This window comes from Prionailurus viverrinus, chromosome B4, assembly GCF_022837055.1.
Source record: "Prionailurus viverrinus isolate Anna chromosome B4, UM_Priviv_1.0, whole genome shotgun sequence".
Taxonomy (NCBI): Eukaryota; Metazoa; Chordata; class Mammalia; order Carnivora; family Felidae; genus Prionailurus; species Prionailurus viverrinus.
Window position 1 is genome coordinate 73515227 of NC_062567.1, and position 13046 is coordinate 73528272.

At 53.4% G+C, this 13046-nt stretch overlaps 1 protein-coding gene across 4 annotated transcripts; it reads right to left on the reverse strand.

The window, feature by feature from the left end:
• Position 1: 1 nt before the first annotated feature.
• Positions 2–9211, reverse strand: MCRS1 (microspherule protein 1). 4 transcript variants are annotated; one of them, XM_047867141.1, is made up of 15 exons: positions 9109–9211; positions 7827–7946; positions 7168–7306; positions 6662–6800; positions 5884–6042; positions 5623–5732; positions 4672–4780; positions 4272–4410; positions 2005–2080; positions 1625–1653; positions 1416–1508; positions 1158–1240; positions 913–1000; positions 550–677; positions 2–432 (listed from the first exon to the last, which is right to left on the reverse strand). In XM_047867141.1, the coding sequence occupies exons 2-15, from the start codon at positions 7834–7836 to the stop codon at positions 346–348; spliced, it is 1389 nt and encodes a 462-aa protein (XP_047723097.1). In that variant the 5' UTR covers positions 7837–7946; positions 9109–9211; the 3' UTR covers positions 2–345. The 4 variants fall into 4 exon arrangements, with proteins under 4 accessions (XP_047723097.1, XP_047723098.1, XP_047723096.1 ...); XM_047867142.1 differs by having other exon boundaries at positions 7753–7946; XM_047867140.1 differs by having other exon boundaries at positions 7495–7946.
• Between the last annotated feature and the right edge of the window lie 3835 nt (positions 9212–13046).

Here is a 13046-nt window from a genome sequence, read left to right on the forward strand (position 1 = left end):
CTTTGGAACTCGGTGCTTTTTATTTACAAAAGAAAAATAATAAAGGAAAAGTCTGAAGCCAATCAGCTGGAGACAAAGGGAAAAGGTGGGAATCTGAGGGGCAGAGAAGGGTGGTCTGCAGAGAGAGAAGGGGAGGGGCTCTGGCTCTAAGGAAGCCGGAGGGTTCCAGCCTCGAGGGGCTTCCCAAGGAGCAGCCCTGCCCTCCCACAGAGGCTCAGATCAATGGGCCAGTTGGGTCTCCTCCTGCCCATGGTTTTTCCAGGAGCCTGAGTTCCTAGCTCCTAGGGGCTGGAATGGCAGGGGAACCGGAGGCCAGAGAGAGCACACGGGTCCCGCCACCACTCCTCACTGTGGCGTTATCTTGGCGGCCTCGGCCCGAATAAGGGCAATGAGGTCTTGGTTGATGAGGAAGACGAATCTCAGGCTGGCGATCTGTGGGCAAGAGAGAAAAGCGGCTGAGGACGGAGGTGGGACTGGGGGCCAGGCCCACACACCAGCCTCCCACGCCCCGGGTCTCATCATGACCTCTTCACCTCCCTCCCAGCTCACCTCCACCACGGAGTTGTTGCTGAGGCGCCATTTGGAGCCACACAGCACAGGCCGTCCATCGATGTAAATGGGCCGCCGACCCTCATTGGCAATGAAGAAATCACCATTATTTTTCAGCTTGATGACACCTGTGGGGATGGAGAGGCGAAAGGGATGAGGAGACAGGGGAGGCCAGAAGAGGGCCTGCAGTCCCCACACACACTGCTTCCCGGGAACAGGCTAGAAGGCACCCATGACTCCCAAGTTAGAGCTCTTGAAATGCCAGCTGCTCAACCCTAGCGGGTTCCCATGGAGACCAAGCTGCAGGGCCGGAGGGCAGCGAGAGGCTGGGAGGGACACCCCCACACTGCCGCCTGCCGGTACCTTGCTTCCGGGAGATCTTCCAGGCCGGACCCTCCAGAGACAGGTCCACATCAATCTGGTTATCCTTGGTTGCTCTGCCCAGGGTGATCTGGGGAAACGGGGTAGGTGAGGGCTGGGACCTGAGGAATGGGTCTACACAGGTCAGGGAAAGACGAGAAATCAGGGGCCAGACACAGAAGAGGTCAGCGAGGACAAGACTGGCGGAGGAGGGAAACCCGGGGAAGCAGGGGCCGGGCCCGCCTTACCTCTCGGGAGCGCATCAGGTACCGCACCATGCGGCCCCGCAGCACCGCCAGAGTCTGGTTGTCGAAGTCAGGAGAGCTCATGCCTGCGAGGGGGAGCAGCTGGTGTCACGCAGAGCCCGCCTGAGGGCCGCGGGGTGGATGGCAGGGAGCCGGGGCGTGGGAAATGAGGGCGCAGCCAGCCAGGCAAGCACAGGGGCTCTGGGTGGGGCAGAGGGAGCTGGAGCAGGCACCCCCCACCCGGGTCCCCCGCCGCCTCACCTGTGATGCTGTCTACCAGCACCTGCCACTTATGCAGCTCCTGTTCCAGCTGTCGAATCTCTCGCTTCTGGCGCCGGTCGGCCACCGTCAGCTCTGGGGTGAGGCAGGGTGGTAAGCGGGGATGCTCTGAGGTCATCAGCACCTCGTACCGATGCTTTGTGCTGGCAGGGGCTTCCACCCCCTAACGGTCCCCACCAGGGTACACTTACCATGTTCTAGGACCTCATCCCGCATGTCCCTGTGGGAAGAAGGGGGAAGGAGGAGGAATCAGGATCACCTGCTATTACCATCAGGTGCTACTTGGCTCATTAGGGTGTTCCTCAGTCTCTCAGCTGAACAACCCAGGAGGCTGCTCCTCTGACCCTGGACTAGCCTCCTTCCCGGGGGGGGGGAGGGGGGGGTGCTGAAGGGATGGGGCTCAGCAAAGAGACCAGGTGCCAAGAGCGGCAAGCGGTGCTGGGTGTGGCTGGGCCCGATTCTCAGCAGCAGGCCAGGTTGGGCAGTGCTGCCCAGGGAGCTCTGGCCCACCCAAGGGGGTGGGGGGGGGCACACTCCACTCTGTACCCTGTCTGTGGCCCCAGCCACTCACTTGAGCTTACTGTCATCAATCAGGTCTTCTGCGTCGGAGAAGTTCAGCACTTGGTCCCCCTTGGGCAGCGGCTGCACTGAACAAAGGACGGGGGGACGGTCAGCGCCGCCGCTCCTACTCCACCCTAAACTGCCGAGCAGCAACTGAACTAAGGGGACAAACTGTGAAGACAACCTGTGGCAACAGTTTTGCGCTGCAATCAATAGGCAACAGAGCACAGACCAGATTAGACACCCTCTTTTGGCACAAAGAATTCCTGACATTAGCTATGGGCAGAGGTGGTTCTAGAAAGAAAAGGGAATTAAGGCTGACTTTTTGTGTGTGCTTTTCAGTGTGCGAGGGTTCTCACACAGCCTTGAACTAAGGAGGGAAGGCATCGCTGTCAGTTCCCCTGTGCACGCAAGGGGACAGACACAGGAAGCAGGGTTAAGCCATGCGACTCAGGGTTAGGACAGAGGCAGGACCCAAGCTCTATTTTTCTGACTCCAAATCCAAAATGCTCCTCCGACACATCATACGCTCCCAAATATTCTCTGCCACACTCAGCAGGGGGCAGAGAGAGGCACATGCCGGTCAAGTGCTCCTCAGGATGTGCCAGAAGTGAGCTGCTCCCCCGTAAGCCAGTATTTTTCAAACTGCGGGTCATGAGGTATTGGCAGTCATGAAATTAGTTTCATTTCTTCCTCCGCCCCTCCCCCCAAAAAAAGAAAAAGAAACGGGATAGAATAATATCAGAGTCCATTAGATGTGTTGAGAATAAATAGTTTCGTGGAAGTTTTTCCGTTTTTTTTTTTTTCTGACCAAATTGCAAAAGGGGATGGGGGCCCACAAACTCTTGAGAACTTCTGCCTTAAGGCCAGCTGTTCCCAGGACTGCAGTGTCGCTCAGTAGTTAGTGGCTGTGAAACCATCGGCTGGGGAGTTTGTCAACACCCGGGGTGTGGTCACTGTCTGCCCAGGGAAGTGAGGGGGGCTGCACAGGAGTCACAAGTGCTCCACACCCTCAACCCCCTTAGGTCAGATTGTGGGGGAAACAAGGGACTGGGACAGTCATCCCCCCCACCCCCGACTGCTCCCCCACTGCAACTGCCTGAAATCCCACCAATTTAATACTCAAGCAACTTGAGAGCCAAGCAGTATATCTACCCGGTTCCTAGGACCTCCCAGCACTAGACAGCGAAGGAGAAATAAAATACCCACAGAAAAGACTCTTGGAGAGAAAAATTAAACCTCTGAGTTAACAGAGACGTTTACACAAGATAACTTTCAAAGAAGCCAGCTACAGCAGCATAAATCAACTTTATCTGGTGTCCACTCTCTGTGGGAATTCAGGGACGTCGGAGTCTGAGGCAGAAGCAGAGCTGTGGAAGCTGCAGGAATAAAGAGGGCTGCCCACTAACTGCAGAGACCCTCAGGAAGGAAAGACAGGGCATCCCTGACACGATCTCCTCAAATCCTCTTGCAGGAGTGTCTTCTGATAACCAGGAGCAGTAGGACCCAGGGAGTAGGCGGAGTGCACAGGCAAAGCCTCATTTCCAGAACAGTGCTGACAACTATGGAGACGATGATGGGCAACACCATCCAGGAAGGGAGGGCAGAGTGTGTCTACACTACGCTGCACCACGAAAGCCTGATCCCAAATCCCAAGTCGAATTGAAGAGCCTCCCGCACTTTAGTCAGCTGACTTTCCCCGAGTTTGTCATCAGGAGCGAGAACTTGCTGGTGAGGAAGAGGTGGGCAGAGAGTGTTCTGGCCCCTGGGAAAGGAGGAAGGCAGGGGGCCTGGGTGTGAAGCCCCAGTGGGAATTTCCGCATGGCTCCAAGGCAGCGAGAAGGAAAGTGGAGAGAGGGAAGGGGCAGAAAGACAGAGACCCTACCACCTCTGGGGGGGAAATGGGAAAAGATAAAGCAGTGCAGGGGACTTTCACCTTTTATTCACTTTCAACGTTATTCACGAAAACTATGTTAGCGTATTGTTTACATAATAGCGAAATATGTTAAAAACGACAACAAAAACAGGAAGTGGGAGACAACACTGCCATTTAGACTTTTTGCTCAGGATTGCAGACGGTTTGGGCTACCCTTACCATGCTGCTGAGTGTCATTCCAGCCACTTTCCTTCCTCCTGGAAGGAAGTTTTGCTGCCAAGAGATGCAAGACACTGGGGGCCACTGAGGGATCCGTTACTGGGCACCTGAGGGCAACCGTGCTCAGACAGCTTCACACTTACACGCACACACCCACTCCGCCAGCTCCTGGAGCCAGTTACCTGTCTGGTCCTCCAGTAGGTAATACTGCTTCATGAGCTGCCAGTGGGCCTGCAGAGCCTTGGCAGTACGGGCCAGGTAGAAGGCATCAGGGTGTCTGTGCAGCAGGTCCTGGAAGGTCTCCAAGGTGGGCTGGCTGGTCTGGTGGGCAAGAAGCGTGTTCTTGGCATTTGGGTTTTCTCATTCCTGTCTCAACCTCGTCATCCCCACCCCGTCCCCACCAGGAGCTGGGAGAAGTGAGAGGGAGCCGGTCTTGGCTCTTCCTAAGGACCCCATCCACAAAGGCCCCTGCCAATATACGAGACCTGCCAGGCACGTTTCCGGGCAGTGGGGCCTCCCCACATCCGTAGTTTTCCCAGTGGTTAGGTCCCCACCCTGCCCTTCTCTGCTCCTCAGCCTTACCGATCCCACTTTGCTCAGCAGCTGCTCCTCAGCCTTGCTAAACAAGGCCTTGCTCTGGATGGCAGCAATGGCTTCTGGGTGCAATTGTCTCATGGCCTGGCAAGCCAGCCTGAGGGGGTAGAGGGAGAAAGAGGGCAGGGTTGAAGGGAGGGGGTCAAGCAATCCGGGGTTCCTACAGGCCTCTGAGATCCAGAACTAGAGGCCAGGCCCTCAGCAGGACCAGCCGAAGGCTTAGCACTGCACCTGTGGCCTCATGCGTTTGTTGAAAGCGTAACAGGCAACTCAACAAACCGAGTTTCCAGTGTTCACCTCCTCAAAGACACTCAAGGCACAGCCCCCAGAGACCAGTCCCGAGGGAGATCCCGAGACCACCCACTGCCCACCACATCCTCTCTCCAAAGCTGAGCCCTGCCCCCTTCCTGTCAGGGCCGTGGCTACAGCTTAAATGGTGTTAGAGACCGTGGAACAGAAGACGGGTGGTAAGCATCCCGCCAGCAATGACAATGTTAAACGAAGTGGCTGAGGAGGAAAAGTGTGCACGGCGTATGCACACAGGCTTACTTGAAACTTGGACTGTTAGGGGTCTTGGTGTTCTTTTGTTCCAACTCCTTCTTGTGGAGGTCAGTGGAGAAAGGATGGAAAGTGACCTGCCCAAGACCACCCGGGTGGAACCAGGGCTCCTGGCGCTCATTCGGATATTTTTTCCAGGCTGCTTCTGCAGCTTCCAGATCCCCTGCTTCTGGCATCAAGCCAGGACTAGCCGGGTTGGCAGCAGGAAGAAGCTTCCCTCCCAAGCCTGCCTGGTTTCAATATCATCCCAGAGGATGCAAGGCCCCATGAGTCCTGCCTCCCAGGCCCCTCCCTTGGGCCCTTGTATAGTTCTCTCTGTTCCAGGAGCCAAATTCTAGTGTTCCTCATAACCTCCATGCTGCCAGAGCTGGCCCCACTCACTTGGAGATGACCGGATCGTAGAGCAGGGCGTACCAGCGCTCCTGGACTTCCCGAAGGGTGAAGCGGCAGCTGAACTTCACGCCCAGGTGGACAGATGTCAGGTCGTTGGTCTGCAAGGCCCCAGATGGGTTGGTCCCAGCCCTAGAGTTGGGAAGGACCCTTCCCCTGCCACCCCCAGGGTGTTGCTGGGCTAGTGCAGGGGCTGGGAACCGCAGGCCGGGGGGAGAGGGGGGACGTGAAGCCTGCAGTGGGAAGCACTACCTGCAGCACAGCATTGATGAGCAGGAGGTCATCCGCTGGCTTCCAGCGGCCCAAATCCTTGGTCACCTGAAGTGGCTGTTTGCTCTTCTTCACGCGCTTGGTGAGTCCAGGGGTTGGGGCTGGGCTGGGCGGCACGGGAGTGCTAGGGGCCTTGGACACCTGAGCAGAGGACAGGAAGAGCTCAAAGCCGGCATCAGGGCAGATGGGGCTTTGGACCCTGAACTTCACACACTGTGTGGTGGCCCCGGTCCCACCCAACCATAAGCAACACAGGCAGGAGCTCGGCTTTCTAGTCCCCACCCCTCCCCCTCCCACCTCTACCAAAGTACTTCTACATAATCCTTGAACATATGGGGTCTTCTCTTTGCTGGTGGCACCCTCAACCCCAGAGTGGAGGGTGGGTGGGTGGGGAGGATACCAGGAAACCACTCTTATTGGTACGGTGTCTAGGGCCAGAGCAATGCCACCTGGGGGTTATTTTTACACCCAGCAATGCTGGGAACAGGCTGTCTGCTCCCAGAATAGATGCACGCTCCATGCCTCCCACACAGAATGTGATACAGGACGCATTGACAGGGTGTGTGTGTGGGGGGGGGGGGGGTGCAGCAAGAAAGGGGGAGTAGGGAGCGATGGGCTCTCAGGAGGGAGGCATCTGAGGTTGGGGCTGAGGCCACCCGATTTTCTCACAAGTCTCCTTTGCCAGGGCCCCTGTCAGCTGGCAAAGGTGGTGGGGAAAAACAAAATCTGGCCCTGGCCCCCACATCTCCCAATCCCTCACCTTCTTCTTCTCACTGGAGGAAGGTTCACTCCCCGAACAGCGCCCTGGTTCCACCCCACTGGCTCCCTTCGCCCGGGTAGAGGACTTAGCCAGGCTGCTCTCCACTAGCTCATCATCAAACTTCTTCCTCTTGATGAACCTGTGGAGAGTCCTACCCAGTGAGCATCCCTTGCCCCTTCCCTTGGACCCACCTGCACACACTCAGCCTCTGAAACAGAGCAGGTTCCCGGCTGGGCGCTAACTGCTCCGGCTCAGTGGATGGGGCACGGAACTGCTATGCTCCATCCCTCTGAGATGACAGGGTATTGCACCACAAAGATTCCATGTCAAAGACCTCAGATCGCCCTCCCTTGGCCCATATCCCACAAGAGGGATTTGGTAGGAAAAGCACAAGGCTCTGCCAGTACTTAGGCTCCAGAGGGGCTCGGGTAGCCACTGCAACAGTGGTGAAGACATGTAGCACCTAATGCCCTTGCCCAGTTCCTGGCCCTTCAAACCCTTACTACCTGGAGGAGCTTCTCCGTTTAGGGATGGTGCCCAAGGCCTGGGAGGAAGCCCGCTTCTGCCCTGCCAGCGACTCCTCATCCTCTGAGCGGCTGGCAGTGCCTGATGCCATCAGAGATGAATCTAGCAGCCCCTGAGAATCTAGAAAAAGAAAAGCAGTGAACTCAAGTCTCCTAAGTGCCTAGTAGAGCCTTGAGCCTCTGAACATGGGACCCCTCCTCTGCTCCTCCTCCCCCTGCCAGCCCTCCTGGCCCTTCCCCTGCTTCCTTGACATTTGAGGTTTTAATGTGGGAGTTCCTTGGCCATCCAGATCCCATCTGGGCTCAGACCTGGCCCAGACCTTCCACGCTGGGCAGTTCTCCCGGTGCCACGTGTCATGTCGTGCAGCACATGGTGCTCAGGTCAGACTGGTGATGCCGACACACCGGGCTCTGGGCATAACTGCTCCCTCTGCCATCAAAATGCAGCCGTGCCAAAGAGCGGCAGCTCAACAGCAAGTCAGTCAATTGTGGCCTCTGCCGAGAGGTACGTGGGTGGTGCTGGCCCAGGGGGAGGTGGCAATGCCCAGTCAGGACGAAAAGACATACGTGCCAGGCACGGGGTGGAATCAGCAGATGCTTGGCGCCTGAGCGTTTGGGGAGCTGGCCTGGCCTCATACTACCTTTGTCCATCCTCTTACAGTCCCAAAGCCACTGGTTCCAAACCACAGGGCTAGGAGGAAGGGTCCCACAGGCTCATCCAAGGATTCTGACCAGGTGAGCTTAGAGGCTGAGAAGAGATTCTGCAAAGGAGAAATAAGGCTCCCTGAGGCACAGGTTTCCAATGGGCCAGCCCCACCTTCTACTGGAACAGCTCCCCCAGGATCCCATAAACTAGGGAAGACATAAGGAGAAGAAACACAAGGCTCTACTCTGCCATGACCCTGATAAACCAACAGCTTTCTAAAGGTCACCGACATCTTTTAGAATATAAAAGCTATGGACTCCAGGAAAATGTACAAACACATAGCATTTTAGGGGGTCCACAGACCTCTATGATTCTACTCACAGTCGCTAGGAAGGGCCTCGACTATAAACCAGCAGGAAACAAGGGATTAGTGGCTCACTTTTTCTTATCTTCGCTGCCCACTCAGTTCAGCAGCACCACCCTTGCCCTTCCAAGCCAAAGCAGGGAAATGGAAATAGAACTCTGATCTGTCCATCTAATTTTTATTTTCATTTTCAGCTTTGGCTGAAGATTTAGCGGGTGGGACTGCGTGGAACCTAAAAAAACGCGGTTTGGTAACTGAGCGAATTTCCACCGCCCTGGGGCGCCTGCTCCTAACCCCAGAGAACTCAGGTACTGGGAACTCTCTGGGTGTGCCGCTTGCGGGCCCCGCCCCTTCAGACCAGGGCGGCTCTCCGCACAGTTTTCTGGCCCTGCCCCCAGGTGCTCTAGTCGCTCGGCTCCGTAGGATACGGCTGGGAATCTTGACACTTGGGGGTCAGGTGAAGGGTAGCCTGAGGCTAAGTCTGGGCCCCCTTCCTTCCCTGGCCCTCGTTCTCCGAGTGCACACCCGAGGTGGGGGAGTAGTGCCGGTCTGTTTCTGGAGCTCGGAATAAGAGTGGTGAAGTCAGCCCTGAAACTGAAAAGCAAAGCACCGAGTGCACCCAGATGTCCTCGCTGCCTTGGCTTAAGCCCCACGAACTGGTGGCGAGGGACAGGAGGAGACTAACTCCCAGGTCAAGTCTCACCCCACCTTCGCCTTGCCCACCTTTGCGCATGCGTACCATCTCGGACCAGATTCTGGCCCGGTCCGGCCCACGCATGCGCAGATTTTCGGGGCGCTACCGGGGCGGGGCCCCAAACATTGTGGGGGGGGTCTTCCCCAGCGGCACTCTGGAAAACTCCATTTCGCCCCAAACTCTGCTCAGAACCCTCAGAAGCGAACCGCGAGGTCTCACCATTCCTAGTCTGCCAGCTCCAACAATTTCTCCGCGGCGACGGCAGCAGCCGCAGGGCCAAACCCGGCTTCCGTGAGACACATCTACTTCCGGGTCTGCGAACTAGGGGAGGCGCGATCTCTTCCGGTTCGCCCCGGGAATGTGATGAAGGGGGCGTGGTTACGGCAGGGAATGGGCCGACTTTTTGCTAATAGTCGAAGTAAAAGGTTTTCACAATTGGGACAACATAGGGGGAAACATGAGGGATTATAGGCCCCAGAAAGATTACTCGCTTGAAGAGAGTGATTAATGGAGAGGCGAGACTTGGCGTAGGATAGACTGAGAGGCGGGCTGGAGGTAGGGTGGGCGGGGTACCCCACTTCGGCTTTCGAATTCCCACGGGATATAGGAGCCTTTGATGGTTTCCCAGCGGCAACGATGTATTGTTTGATTCTCCCAGCGGTTTTAAAGAAACTGCTGTGTGTCGGGCCCTGTGCTAGGCACAACACGGGGAGATGATGTGGCGTTCTCTCCAGCTGGAGAGGTGTGGCGTACAGAAGGCGGGGAGGTTGATGTCTAAGGAACGGATGGAGGGTCGTGGGCCTGAGGTAGAGGTCCTGAGGAAAGAGCAATGCCCAGTGGCAGCCCGATCCCATCAGGACTGCTGGAAGCAGTTGTGGACCTCGGTAGGTAAGAGAGAAGTCCAGAGGAGAGTGCCCTGGAGGGAAGCTTGGGACGGGAGAACAAGGCAACGGGCAAGTTTGGCCCTGAGAATCCAAACAGACCACTAAAAGAGGGTTTCTGTTTGTTTTATGTTTCCTGAGAGGGGCACGAAAGAGTAGTAACTGCAGAGAATCATATCACAGCTCAGATTAAGGAAAGTCCCAATTCCAAAGCTGTCCAGCATTGGGTAATCCTTTCAATGGAGATGTCAACCACACGTCACCTGGACATTGTCAGGGGATGTCAGGTGGGAGGCTAGCCCTTCTGGCCCTGACAGTGTATGATAGCCCACTGCTTCAAAAGCCCTCAACTCATTTACTGTCCTGTAATCTTACTTAATAAGTATTAACCTATTTTTCTCCCCTGAAAGACTGTGAGTTTTCTGATACAAGGTGTGTGGATTTTATGAGGTCTAGTATAGTATCTATGCTAGGTGAGAGTTATCAGGGAGGTTTCTAAGGAGAGGACAGGTGAACTGAGACTTGACAGTTGATAGAAGCCAGTCATGAAAAGAGCTGGTGTATGATGACCTAGATAGAGGGGACAGCACAGCTCCAAAGCAGAAATGAATTTGGTGAGTTTGAGGAACAGGAAGGAGCCCAGGAGAAGGATGATCAAGAAAAAGAGGGATGGAGATGTGGATAGAGGTCATCAGGGGCAGATCACATTAGCCTTTGCAGTTCTTGCTGGATTTGGGCCTTTATTCTTAATGCTTTGGAAAGCTCTTAAAGGATTACAAGTGAAGGCATCCTTGCTGTGATATGATTTAATTTTTAAGATGATGCCTCCAGCTGTTTGTGGGGAAGGATTGTAAAAGAGGAAACAGATCAGATTAAGAGGTTACCTTGCAGCAATCCAGGTGAGAGGTAAATTCGGGTGGTTTAGTTGGGTTGTGGGGCAGTGAAAACGGACAGAAACAGTGACTTTGATGTATATTTTGGAGCTAGAACTACAAGGATTTGCTGATGGATTGCATATGGGATATGAGGGAAAGGGAAGAATCAAAGATAAGACCTAGGTTTTTGGCTTGGGAAATTGGGTGGATGCTGGAGCACCCTTTAGAATATATCCAGAATCTGGCCCTATCCAAGTCACCTTGATGCAGGCCGGCTGGGCCTGAGGACCCAGAAGGGATCCTGCAAGACCAGCCAAGAAAATCCTTGGCTTTGTGCAGGGTAGAAATCAAACACAGCTGAGGGGCACCTTGGTGGCTCAGTCAGTTAAGCATTGTACTCTTGATTTTGGCTCAGGTCATGATTTCACAGTGTGTGAGATTGAGTCCCTCATCAGGCTCTGTGCTGAGCGTGGCACTGCTAGGGATTCTCTCTCCCTCTCTTTCTGCCCCTCCTGTGCTCATGCTTTCTCTCTCTCTCTCAAAAATAAATAAATAAACATTAAAAAAAAAAAAAGAAACACAGCTGAGAGGAAGTGAGACCAGTTTGTTAAAGACATAAAAAGAGTGTAGATACTGGCATAGAGTCTGGGAGACTCAGAAAGGAAAAAAGAATGAATCTCGTCTTTGCTTGGGGCCTGGAGTTCCTGCATCCAGGAACAAAGGCAAGTGTTTAGGTGTCTTCCACAAGTTACTTATGCCCTGGAGCCAGAGGTCTTGATGAGTCTGGTCTTGGAAAATATTCATGGTGACCCTGCCCAGTCACTCTTTAGATGTTCACTATTGTGCTGGAAGACTGCAAAGAAATCTAAATTCTTGACCTTTACTAGGAGTGGTTTTTCTCCGATGATGGGGACCTCTGATGATGGGGGTCTCCTAATGTGGAAGAACCCAATCACAACCCAATCAGATGGACCTGGAAGCTGCGGGCAGGTGGGGAGGGGGACATGGAAGGATTCACTCAACGCAGAACAAAAGAGATAACAGTTTATTGAATACACTGTAAAGGAGTGGCAGGCAGGACAGCAAAGCAGAGATTGTCTGCAAGGAAGCAGTGGGTGGGGACTATTTAAAGGAGGCAGGTGAGCACTGTTGTTTAACATAGTGTTGGGAGCCCTAGCCTCAGCAGACAACAAATCTAAAAGGCATCCAAATTGTCAAAGAAGAAGTCAAACTTTCACTCTTTGCAGATGACATGATACTCTACATACCCAAAAGACTCCACCAAAAAACTGCTAGAGCTGATACAGGAATTCAGCAAAGTTGCAGGATATAAAATCAATGTACAGAAATTGGTTGCATTTCTATATACCAATAATGAAGCAACAGAAAGAGATATCAGGGAATCATTCCCATTTACAATTGCATCAAAGCCATAAAATACCTAGCAATAAACCTAACCAAAGAGGTAAAAGGTCTGTATGCTAAAAACTACATAAAGCTTATGAAAGAAATTGAAGAAGACACAAAGAAATGAGAAACATTCCATGCTCATGGATTGGAAGAACAAATATTGTTAAAATGTCGATATTACCCAAAGCAATATACATGTTAAACGTACTCTCAATCAAAACAACACCAGCATTCTTCACAGAGCTGAAACAAACAACCCTAAAATTTGTATGCAACCCCAAAATACCCCAAGTAGCCAAAGTAATGTTGAAAAAGAAAACCAAAGCTGGAGGCATCACAATCCTGGACTTCAGGCTGTATTACAAAGCTGTCATCATCAAAACAGTATGATATTTGCACAAAAACAGACACATACATAGATCAGTGGGATAGAATAGAGAACCCAGAAATGGACCCACAAAAGTATGGCCAACTAATCGACAAAGCAGGAAAGAGTATCCAATGAAAAAAAGATAGTCTCATTAGCAAATCGTGCTGGAAGAACTGGACAGCAACATGCAGAAGAATGAACCTGGACCACTTTCTTATACCACACACAAAAACAAATTCAAAATGGATGAAAGACCTAAATGTGAGACAGGAAACCATCAAAATCCTACAGGAGAAAACAGACAGCAACCTCTTTGACCTCGGCCACAGCAGCTTCTTACTTGAGATGTCTCTGAAGGCAAGGGAAATAAAACTTTTTTAATGTCTATTTTTGAGAGAGAGAGAACCAGAGTGCGAGTGGGGGAGGAACAGAGAGAAAGGGAGACATAGGATCTGAAGCAGACTCCACGTTCCGAGTTGTCAGCACAGAGCCTGGAGTGGGGCTCTAACTCACAGACCACGAGATCTGACCTGAGACGAAGTCAGACCCTTAACTGACTGAGCCACCCAGGCACCCCAAGGGAAATAAAAGCAAAAATGAACTATTGGGACCTCATCAAGA